This window comes from Dendrobates tinctorius, unplaced genomic scaffold, assembly GCF_039654945.1.
Source record: "Dendrobates tinctorius isolate UK_male_01 unplaced genomic scaffold, ASM3965494v1 ptg000005l, whole genome shotgun sequence".
Classification (NCBI taxonomy): domain Eukaryota; kingdom Metazoa; phylum Chordata; class Amphibia; order Anura; family Dendrobatidae; genus Dendrobates; species Dendrobates tinctorius.
Window position 1 is genome coordinate 4200508 of NW_027361673.1, and position 12721 is coordinate 4213228.

At 39.8% G+C, this 12721-nt stretch overlaps 1 protein-coding gene across 3 annotated transcripts in view; it reads right to left on the bottom strand.

The window, feature by feature from the left end:
* Positions 1-367: 367 nt before the first annotated feature.
* The window catches only part of SATB1 (SATB homeobox 1), a 110064-nt gene continuing 97710 nt past the window's right edge, over positions 368-12721 (bottom strand). For 2 of the 3 annotated variants that reach the window (XM_073568105.1, XM_073568099.1), the window contains 2 exons: positions 2384-2587; positions 368-2142 (listed from right to left, as the gene is read on the bottom strand). In XM_073568105.1, coding sequence (XP_073424206.1) covers positions 1624-2142; positions 2384-2587 — 723 coding nt within the window. In that variant the 3' untranslated portion in view covers positions 368-1623. The remainder of the gene's footprint in view (positions 2143-2383; positions 2588-12721) is intronic. The other variant, XM_073568104.1, reaches the window with a different exon arrangement.

Genomic DNA, 12721 nt, shown 5'->3' on the forward strand with positions numbered 1-12721 from the left:
ATTTATTATTTCATGGTAATTATTTTACTTGAAACTTTAACATTTATAAATGTTAGGACTACATAATTATAGATTTTTATATTCGATATATTAAGGAGTATGCACAATATTATTGCCATTTTAGTTGGTGACATTGGGAGTATTAAAGTTCTAATCTGTGTTATAGATGAAAACAATTTGTTATCTCAGTGTTTGCAAGTACAAATTGCCTCCTTACTTGCTAAAAACCTTGACTTTTTCCCTAATTTCAGTCACGAATGGCCAAAAAGTGGAATTTAGGGTTGACCCAAGTTTAGACTCCTGGACTGTGACCTCTTCCCGGCTGCCCTGTTCCGTACTGTACACAGACACAAACCTTACCATATCATACCATACAAACAATTTTAATTGTGTAGTTACAGTCAATAACCACTTCTAGTCGGAACATCTTTGCATAAAGAAAATTGTGATACATTTATAAAAACAGCCAGCTGTAACAAAATAACTGGTGTTTTCATAGGCATAAACTCATAAAAAAAAAAAGAAATACACTTTTATACAGAAACTTTGTACAGATGTAGCTTGAAAATTGATTGTAAACCAAGGGAAGACACATTGCACACATCAATTATTTTTTTTTTCACATTAATTGCATAAGTTTCTAAGGTGATCTATTTGTTTTATTTACCTAAGCTTGTTTGCATGATAGTAAAAATTGCATACCACAATAAGAGTGAAGCTTATAGTATGAATTGCTTGGATAACATAGAGCACTTTTTTATAGGCAACTCTGTAAAGCACATTTTCTCTATTTAAAACTTTTAAGACACTTTGTTTTACTGCCCATCAAAATACATATATAAATAGAAAAAAAAAAAAAAAAAAAAGAATCAGTATGGTAACGAAGATAAGCAATATTACATACAACAAAGAAAAAAAAAATAAAGTAAAATAACGTCGTCCCCAAAAAAAGTAATTACAACATGAGACTGCGGAATCTACAGATAATGGGACTAAATGTGTACATATTCTTCCTTTTTGTAACCGATAGAACAAAATACGAACCAAAAAAAAAAAAAAATATACAGTGACTTTATTTTCAAAAAGAGAACATAAAGAAGTTTAAATTACGGCAGTGCCATATAACACAAGGCATTTGTTGGCATGTTATCATTTTTAACTGCATCTCACAGCGTAGAGCTTTTCGGCACCCCACGACCGTGCAAGAGTAACATACTCTCCTATTTATATATAAGCATGACTTTCTGAAGATCAAGTGTGGATTAGAAGAGGAAAAAGAGAAATTAAAACCCCACTGAAGGTCTGTATGCTTGTTTCAAGGCTCCAGATTTCGATACATCTAGGCTAAATTCATGCTTGTCAAGTATGTTGTGGATTATCCAGTGAACACAGATCTCGGAACCAGAGTCGGCAATTTCTTTTCTGGAGCTAAGAGAAGCTTATAGACAGATTAAAACATTAAATACAGTCAGTATCTTTTCCATTTTTTTGTGCAAGTTTTTTTTTTTTCCCCCAAGATTCGTTGGGCCATACAACGTACAACAGAAAGTTACTGACAGTACCTAGGATGGAACAAAGATTAGTAATACCAATTTAACATGTGAACAAAAAAATAGTAATACTTTACGATAAGTCATTCAGGTCTGCAGTAATGTCAGTGTTCCTTTCTCCAGTTAAATTGTCTTCAAGCTTAACTGAAAAGAGAATACTAGTACTTTTGTCTTGGGTTTCCATTTCCATATCCTTGGACAAGTCATCCTCTTCGTATTCCGCCACATCTACCTCTAGGCCAGAATTGTCTTTCAGCTTTCCATGATGTTTCAGATAGTAACGCTGATTCTGGAAAAACTTGATAATTGTGAACTTGGGCAGATCGAGCTGCGCGGACAATGTTTGAATGGCTTCTTCATCTGGGTACAAACCAACATCTTGAATGAAGCTCTGTAAAATACCCAGCGCCTCAACAGAGATCTTTGTTCGTGGACGGGACTGTTGGCGGTTTTCTTCTTCAGATTCTGCTGGAGATGCCACGGTGGGCTGTCTAGGGGGCAACCTTGGACCTGGTGGCTGTGGTGTTTGTTGCTGTGGCTGCTGTTGTTGCGGTGGTGGCTGCTGTTGTTGCTGCTGCTGTTGTTGCTGCTGCTGAAAATTAAATAGAAATTGTAAGCAATATGGTAAAATGACTCACAATACAAATGTTTCTAAATTTCAAGTACTGACCAGAATATCAAATCATTAATCTGTTCTTGTATTTTTTTTTTCATTCTAGTCAGCAGCTATGTTAAACTTATGCATTAATGTTTCATCTGTCTCATCGTACCATTGCTCTCAAAGCATGCAGTACTAAAGGCCATCAGATAATATATTTATGCAGCTTACTGACCTGAATCTGTTCTGCAGAAACGTGGATCATATGGGATGGTCGATCACCATGCTGATGGACCGCGTTACTTTCTTGTTCATAAATAACATCTCTTTCTGTTTGGGGAAGACTTAGAAACCTTCGAATCATGGAGAGATTTTCCCACAGAGTCCTATTTTCTGGTGAGGGATCTTCTTTCCATCTCAATAATTCACACAACCACCCCTGCAAATGTATTTAAAAAAAAAAAAAAATCATGTTTCATTACATATTCAGAACTGTTTTTCTAATATGGGAAAACATTTTCATGTATTTTATTTGCCATGGTCTCTCCTTTTCATCTGTACATATCATTCAGTGTCAATGTAAAAAGAACAGATATGAGCTATTTACTTTGAGGCTCACTATTCTGATATATAGCACTTTTTCTGCACCAGTGTGAGGAGCCAAAACCGTAAAGGTGCTTTTTTCTAATACCTTCTCAAGCAATTAAAATGGTAGTAGAAAAAAAATGGATATTTCAAATATAAGCTTTCAAAAATAAAATATAGAAGTGATCCATACAAACCACATACAGCTATCACACATGTATATACACTAGTGGTGAAAAGTGGTGTGTTTCTTTTCATGCCAACTTTGAACAAACTAAACATCTTCCTTTTTTGTAACTTCTCTTATATAATGGCCCTTTTCAACCTCTTTCCAACATCGAGCGTAATATTACGCCGATTTCGGACTCCCTCCTTTTGATGTGGGCTCCGGCACTGAGCCCACACCTTTTCCGGCACATGTCAGCTGTTTTGAACAGCTGACATGTGCCTCTAACAGCCGCGGGTGGAATCGCGATCCACCTGTGGCTGTTAACTAGTTAAATGCCGCTGTCAGTCTCTGACAGCGGCATTTAAAGAGTGCTTCTGGCAAGCACGCCAGAAATCCCGCCCATCGGTGACCCCGTCACATGATCGTGGGTCCCTGATGGGTTGGCATGACTACCAGAGGTCTCCAGCAGACCTCTATGGTTGTCACTGCCAGATTGCTTTGAGCACCATTTGGTGGTCGGCGCTCATAGCAAGTGAGCAATTCTGCTACATACAGGTGATCTGATCATCACCTGTATGTAGAAGAGTCAGTCGGATTATGGCAGCTTCTAGTCTCCCATGGAGGATATTGAAGCATGCCAAAAGTAAAAAAAAAAAAAAAAGTTCAAATCACCCCCCATTCGCCCCATTCAAAATAAAACACTACAAAGAAAAAAAACTCAAATATACACATATTTGGCATTGCCACATTCAGAATCGCCTGATCTATCAATATAAAAAAAAAGAATTAACCCGATCGCTATATGGCATAACGAGACAAAAAGTCAAAACACCAGAATTAAGATTTTTTTGGTCACCGCATCATTGCATTAAAATGAAATAACGGGCGATCAAAAGATGGTATCTATACCAACATGGTATCAATAAAAACGTCAGCTCGGCACGGAAAAAATAAGCCCTCACCCAACCCAAGATCACGAAAAATGGAGACGCTGAGGGTATCGGAAAATGGCACAATTTTTTTTTCTTTAACAAGCTTTGGAATTTTTTTTCACCACTTCAAGGGAACCTGTCACCTGTTTTGGCCGCTATAAGATGCGGCCACTGCCTTTCATGGCTTAGCTACAGCATTCTATAATGCTGTAAATAAGTCCCCGGTCCGGCCTGAAAGATAAGAAAAAAAACTTTTATTATACTCGCCCGGGTTGGGTGGTCCAGTCCGATGGGTGTCGCAGGTCCGGCTCCTCCCATCTTCTTGCGACGCAACCCTCCTGCTTGCTTCACTGCTCCCTGGCATCGCGCTCCTGCGCAGTCGTACTTATCTACCCTGTTGAGGGCAGAGTAAAGTGCTGCAGTGCGCAGGTGCTGGGCCTCTCTGACCTTTCCCAGCGCCTGCACACTGCAGTACTTTGGTCTGCCCTCAACAGGGCAGATAAGTACACCTGCGCAGGAGTGCGATTCTGGCGAGCGATGAAGCAAGCAAGAGGGCGGCGTCGCAAGAAGATGGGAGGCGCCGGACCCAGGCCTGCAACATCCATTGGACCGGACCGCCCCACCAGGTGAGTATAATAAGTTATTTTTCTTATCTTTCAGGTCGGACCAGGTGCTTATCTACAGCATTATAGAATGCTGTAGATAAGCACTGAAAGGCAGGGGCCGCATCTTACAGGGGTCAAAATAGGTGACAGGTTCCCTTTAAATAAAAAAGAACATGTTTGGTGTCTATGAACTTGTAATGACCTGGAGAATCATAATGGAAGGTCAGTTTTAGCATTTAGTGAACATGGTTAAAAAAAAATAAAAAACTGTGGGATTCCACTTTTTTTTCACTTTCACGGGCACTTGGAATGTTTTTCGCGGTTTTGAGTACACGACATGGTTAAACCAATGGTGTCGTTCAAAAGTACAACTCGTCCTGCAAAAAATCAAGCCCTCACATGGCCATTTTGACGAAAAAATAAAAAGTTATGGCTCTGGGAAGAAGAGCAAAAAATGAAATGCAAAATCAAAAAAAACTCTGGTCATTAAGGAGTTAAAGAAGTCGCTGTTTCAATGCAGTTTGCTCATGCCGACAATAAACTTTTTTAAATATATCAGTTGTTTATTTGTATTAAAATATTACTAAGGATGAATCCTATCATAAAAGTGTAATGTGGCTGTATAAGCTTTATGAATATCAGATGCTTGGATACCAAAAGTCACATTTCAATGACCAAGAAAAAAAATGAAAAAAAACAAACTTTTATTTTAGCCAACAACATTTAAACTTGACCTAAATACTTGGAACAGTGTTTTAAAAATATCATGCACGTGTTCTATAAGGTAAGTTAAGCTACACAATTGTATGTTATTCGACCCAGGATCCGCTAAATCTTGTACTGTACACGATTGGTGATGAGCAAATGTGTCGAAAACTAGAATTTGCTCATATTAGGAAAGCAAATTCGATTTGACATTTCCAGAAGGCAGACAAAAATAAATGTTAAAAAAAAGGACAAAGGAAAAAAAAATCTTCACGCTTCTGCAATGCCCTGACCATTCCTCCATCTAGCTCCCTTAGACCTCTTTATCACTTCACTGTATGCTATATATACACACACATATGTATGAACACAAACAAATGTATACATAAAGTATATCACAAAAGTGAGTACACCCCTCACATTTTTGTAAATATTTTATTACATATTTTCATAGGACAACACTGAAGATATGACACATTGATATAATGTAGTCAGTGCACAGCTTGTATATGTGTAAATTTGGTGTTTCTTCTAAATAACTCGATACCCAGGTATTAAAGTCTAAACCTTATGTGAAAATTGCAAAATTGTACCACAGTTTCAATATTTTGTGAGGCCACCATTATTTTCAAACATTGACTTAACTCTCTTGGGAATAGAGTTCACTTGAGCTTCACAGGCTGCAACTGGAATCCTCTGCCATTCTTATGTGATGACATCACGGACCAAGTGGATGTTAGAGACCTTGCAGTCCTCCACTTTGTTTGAATATGCCCCACAGATGCTCAATAGGGTTTAGGTCTGGAGACATGCTTTGCTAGTCCAACACCTTTACTCTCAGTTTCTTTAGCAAGCCAGTGGTCATCTTGAAGGTGCCTTTGGGGTTGTTATATTGGAATACTGCCCTGCGGTCAAGTTTCTAAAGGGGGGGGATCATGCTCTGCTTCAGTGTGTCACAGTACATGTTGGCATTCATGGTTCTCTCAATGAACTGTAGCTCCCCACAGCCGACAGCACTCATGCAGCCTCCAACCATGACACTCCCACCACCATGCTTGACTGTAGGCACACTTGATTGCTGCCACACACACTTGACACCATACAAACCAAATTTTATCTTAGGCTGGTTTCAGACTATCATTCAGGAGGGCTGCTGATGGCAGCCTACTTCCTCCTTCTTTCCTCCATGAAGCTCCGCCTATTGCCGCATGCATCCAGCATTTCCCTACGCACCTATCTTTAACATTGGGTAAGCAGGGAGGTTGCCGCACACGTCAAATCGCTGCATGCGGACGCATTTGCATACAACGCAAGTCCCTGCGTACCCAATGTTAAAGATAGGTACGCAGGGAAATGCTGGACGCTTACGGCAGTAGGCGGAGCTTCATGGAGGAAAGAAGGAGGAAGTAGGCTGCCATCCACAGCCCTCCTGAATGCTAGTCTGAAACTAGCCTTAGTCTTATCAGACCACAGAGCATGGTTCCAGTAATCCATGTCATAATCTGCTTGTTTTCAGCAAAGTGTTTGCGCGCTTTCTTGTACATCATCTTTAGAAGAGGCTTCCTTCTGGGATGAGTTATGCAGACCAATTTGATGCAGTGTGCGGCGTATGGTCTGAGCACTGACAGTCTGACCTCCACCCCATTAACCTCTGCAGCAATGTTGGCAGGACTCCTATCTCTGGATATGATGCTGAACATGTGCACTCAACTTCTTTGGTCAACCATGGTGAGGCCTGTTCTGAATGGAACCTGTCTTGCTAAACTGTTGTATGGTCTTGACCATCAATCTACAGCTCAGTTTCAAGGTGTTGGCAAACTTCTTATAGCCTCGATCATCTTTATTTAGAGCAAGAATTTTTTTTTTCAGATCCTGAAAAAGGTCTTTGTCATGAGGAGCCATGTTGAACTTCCAGTGACCAGTATGAGAGTGTGAGAGCGATAACACCAAATGTAACACACCTGCTCCCCATTCGCACCTGAGACCTTGTAACACTAATGAGTCCCATGGGGATAATTGGGCACAATTTGGCCATTTTCACTTTGGGGTGTACATTTGTTGCCAGCAGTTCAGACAATAAATGGCTGCTTGTTGAGCTATTTCTAGGGCACACCAAATTTACACTGTTGTACACTGACTACTTTACATTGCATTAAAGTGTTATCTCTTCAGTGTGGTCTCATGAAAAGATATAACAAAACATTTACAAAAATATGAGGGGTGTACTCACTTTTGTGATATACTGCACATGAGAGAAGAGAGTTGCACAGATCATCAGATCCGGGTGCTGCAATGGCAGGACAGGTAGTTGATGGGAATATATATTTTTCACACCTTTCCTAGTTATCTGTAAATTTGCAGTCAGCTGCCATTGTGCCAATTTTGCATGAAGCACATTGCAAAGAAAAAAATATCAAGAAAAGACAATTTTTTAGTAAAGTTCAAGGCAAATTCAAATCGCCTTGGACCGATATGCTCATCTCTAATATACGGTATATATTTTTTTAAAAGCAGTGCTCTTTAGATGGGGTGCAATTTGATGGCATACAGATGCCCTAAATCGGTAATTACAATTAGTACGAAACCATAGAGTACTTTTGTGGTTAGTGAGTAAGTATCTTGGTTAATTCAGTAGTAAAATTAAAAAGGAAAAGAAAAAGATCGAATAAACAGAAATCTATTAAATCACTTGAACTTTCAGGATCTCGCTACTTTTCAACCTGACAAAAGTTTAATTTGACACCTTCTGTTCCAAGCACCCTGTTTCTCCTCAAAATTCAGCCTTTAGCGGAAGCCAATGTCTTTGCTCTCCTCTTATGTATGAACTGAAAATGCCATGCAGATGAATGCCGGGCTCTGTTCAAACCCGCTACATACAACACAAATCCTGTAAAGTTATGTATTGTAAAGTGAAATTTATTGTGAAATAAAGGTCTTAAATCCATCTGCCACACTAGAAATATTGTTATGCACTGCACCGCAACCAGGCACCATCTGCAGATGTCTTGCAACAGTAAGCAAGAATATGCCGAAAATAATTTCAATGTCATTTTATTCAAATATATAAGGCCCTCAAAACCGAGTGTTTATCATTAATTTATATACAGCAGAGCTGAACTCAGGGCGAAATCCAATCATCTACATACAAGGGGATTACAGTCATGGATTTTTGGTGGTTTAACGAGAGACAGTGAAGATGATCGTTTGCACAAGCTCTTAATTATAGTGCGCCACTCCCAGTTTTATATAATTTTCATTAGTCTGTAAGCCTTTCATGAACCTTTCGCAAATTACCGACATTTATAAACAAGGGTGGAGTATTAACTTATCTAAAGGTTTATTATTAAAGTAGGAGTAGTTAATATCTTAACTATATGCTTGAAGCCTTTTAATATTTGGGAGCGCCGTAACCTTTAGATAACCCTACCGGAGCAATCATTATGTGTCATGAATGCTGTCCCAACAGCCAAAGCAATAAAATGGAGAAACAAATGTTTATAACCAGTATAACAATACGCAAGAACATAGTAGTAAATTATTACAGTTTACAAAAAGCATTGCTTAAAGGGGTATTACCATCTAGGACTTTATGGCACATTTATAGATCCTTATCTATTAATACAAAACCAGGGGAAGAGTCTTGAGGAGATCATTTGCTTTTTCCCAGTGCCTTCTGGGATAAGTGAAGAGTCTCCGCGAGCTCAACGATCACTGGGTTTTGGCCGTTGCAGCTGAAAAGAGGAAATCGGAGAAACCAGGGGAAGAGTCTTGAGGAGATCATTTGCATATTCCCAGTGCCTTCTGGGATAAGTGAAGAGTCTCCGCGAGCTCAACGATCACTGGGTTTTGGCCGTTGCAGCTGAAAAGAGGAAATCGGAGAAACCAGGGGAAGAGTCTTGAGGAGATCATTTGCATATTCCCAGTGCCTTCTGGGATAAGTGAAGAGTCTCCGCGAGCTCAACGATCACTGGGTTTTGGCCGTTGCAGCTGAAAAGAGGAAATCGGAGAAACCAGGGGAAGAGTCTTGAGGAGATCATTTGCATATTCCCAGTGCCTTCTGGGATAAGTGAAGAGTCTCCGCGAGCTCAACGATCACTGGGTTTTGGCCGTTGCAGCTGAAAAGAGGAAATCGGAGAAACCGAATTTTGGCTCATCTTTCATCTTTTTAAGAAATCTCAAGATGGAAGAGGCCAGGAGCCATTTGGTGAGCTGCATTTCTTGCTACATGTTCACAGATTTACCAGTGGAAAAGCCAAACTTCACATGCCACAAATGCAAGCTTGTGACCCTGTTGGAGGAAAAGTTGCAAAATCTCGAAGAGAGGTTAGCTACGTTGAAGATCATTAAGGAAGGTGAAGAGTTCTTGGACAGAGCAGAATTATCTCTTCATGTTACAGAAAGAGAAGAAATTCGAAGTGCACCTGAAGAAACAGAGGATTGGAGACATGTGACCCAGAGAAGCAGGAGGATCAGGAGGCAGTCAGCACCCCTACTGCTCAGAAACCAGTACCAGGCTCTCACGCAGGAAAACGATGAAGAAATACATCAGGATAAGACTTTGCCAACAAACAGCAACCTTGTACGCCTTCAGAGTCCTCCTGGATGGCGAAAGAAAAATGTTGTGAAGAAGAAACGGAGAGTGGTGGTCATGGGGGATTCCCTGTTGAGAGGAACAGAGGCCGCTATCTGCAGACCGGATATAACTTCAAGAGAAATGTGCTGTCTTCCAGGTGCAAAAATTAAAGATGTGTCTGACAGGATATCAGGACTCTTCAGACCTACAGATGACTACCCATTCCTGCTACTACATGTGGGGACAAATGACACCGCAAGAAACGACCTGGAAACCATCTGCAGAGACTTTGAAGACTTAGGCAAGAAAGTGAAAGAACTGGGAGCGCAGGTGGTCTTCTCTTCCATCCTCCCAGTGGATGGCCATGGAACAAGGAGGTGGAATAAGATTCTGCAGGTGAACAACTGGCTACGTCGATGGTGCCGTCAGCAACGATTTGGATTTCTGGATCACGGAGTGAACTACTTATACGATGGACTACTTGCTAGAGATGGGGTGCACCTTACGAAGACTGGAAAGCAGGTATTTGGAAGTCGCCTTGCTACACTTGTAAGGAGAGCTTTAAACTAGAACAACATGGGAAGGGAAGCAAAAGACCAGAAAAAGCCATACACCTGACAAATGCTACTGAGAACTCTGCTATTAGAAGTGGAAAGGAAGAACAAAGACGAAAGAATCTAATTAAAAAAAATATTGGAGAAAGAGAAACCAATCACAAACTAAAATGTTTCTATACTAATGCACAAAGCATGGGCAACAAACAAGGAGAATTGGAACTACTAACACAGGAAAAGAAATATGATGTCATTGGAATCACTGAAACTTGGTGGGACAATACACATGATTGGAATACAAGACTAGAAGGATACAACTTATTTGCAAGAAACAGACTTGATAAACGAGGAGGGGGTGTCGCATTGTATGTTAGAAATGCGTATATCTGCACAGAGATTGAAGCTTCAGAGACTGGGAGTTCTGTGGAAACTGTTTGGGTAAGAATACAAGGACAGAACAATGGAAAGGACACCATTGTAGGCATTTACTACAGGCCGCCTGTGCAAGCTGAAGATATGGATGAACTCTTTATGCATCAAATGGCCAAGTTCTCCAAAAAATATGACATAGTTGTCATGGGAGATTTCAACTATCCAGACATTTGTTGGGAATCTCTCTCAGGCAAAACTAACAGGTCAAGGAAATTCTTATCCTCTCTTGCTGACAACTTTATCTTCCAAAAGGTAAAGGAGAAAACAAGGGGAACTGCTAACTTGGATCTAATCCTTATAAACAGGGAGGAAATGGTTGAGGAGGTAAAAGTGGCTGGGACCCTAGGAGGTAGCGACCATGCTATTTTAGAATTTTGGATAACTAGAGGCGGAAGACCTGTGAAGACTCAGACGTCAAGGTTAGATTTCAGAAAGGCAGATTTTAAGGGATTCAGAAAGAGAATTGGAGGGATCCAATGGCTGGATATCCTTAAAGACAAAAATGTCCAGGAAGGATGGGAAATCTTGAAAAATGAAATTCTCAAAGCACAGTTGTTAACAATTCCGAAAAGAGGGAAGAATAGGAAGCATTTAAGGAAACCAGGATGGATGAACACAGAACTTAAGCACATGCTAAAAAGGAAGCAAAAAATGTTTATAAAATGGAAAGAAGGAGGCATATCTAAAGAAGAATATAATGCTGTCTGCAGAACCTGCAAGGCACAAATCAGATTAGCTAAAGCTGAAAATGAATTGAGGCTTGCAAGAGATGTCAAAAGCAATAATAAAGGATTTTGGGGATATGTCAAAAGTAAAAGAAAAGTCAAAGATGCTATAGGATTTTTACAGGATGAAAATGATGAAATGGTAAGACAGGATGTTGAGAAGGCTGAACTTTTAAATTCCTATTTTGCATCTGTTTTCTCTCAGAAAGGAAATGTAACATCAACTGTTATTCACTGTCCTATTAAGGGAATAGAAGAATCCAGGATATCTATAAACAGAAAGATAGTGAGGAAACACTTAGCTAACCTAAATGTATTCAAGTCTCCAGGTCCAGATGAATTACACCCCAGAGTACTGAAGGAGATAGCAGAAGAAATTTTTGAACCCCTCTCCATAATCTGAAAATTCTTGGAGAACAGGAGAAGTGCCAGAAGACTGGAGAAGAGCAAATGTTGTTCCTATCTTCAAAAAGGGGAAGAAGGTGGACCCAGGCAACTATAGGCCGGTGAGTCTGACTTCTATACCAGGAAAGATCTTTGAACAAATTATTAAACAACATGTATGTCAATACCTGGATAAGAATGAAGTGATTAAACAGAGTCAGCATGGGTTTGTAACTAATAAGTCATGTCAGACTAATTTAATTTCCTTCTATGATGGTATTACTGATTGGGTGGATCAAGGAAATGCTGTAGATATAGTATATCTTGACTTCAGCAAAGCATTTGACAAAGTCTCTCATACAATCCTTATTGAAAAAATGACTAAGTATGGAATGGACAAGGCAACTGTTAGGTGGATTCATAACTGGCTTAGTGATCGGACCCAAAGAGTGGTCGTAAATGGCTGCACATCCAGTTGGAAGAATGTCTCAAGTGGGGTACCACAGGGCTCTGTCCTGGGCCCTGTATTGTTCAACATCTTTATCAACGATTTAGATGAAGGAATTGAGGGTAAACTGATTAAATTTGCTGATGACACAAAGCTAGGAGGGATAGCTAATACTAGAGAAGAGAGAGAGAGGATTCAAAAAGATTTAAATAAACTGGAGAAGTGGGCAGCAACTAACAGAATGGTTTTTAACAGGGAGAAATGCAAAGTACTACATCTGGGCAATAAAAATGAAAAAAGCATATATAGAATGGGAGGAATAGGGCTAAGTGACAGCACATGTGAAAAAGACTTGGGTATACTAATAGATCACAGACTGAATATGAGTCAACAGTGTGATGCAGCAGCAAAAAAGGCAAATGCAATTCTAGGATGTATTAACAGAAGCATACAGTCTAGAT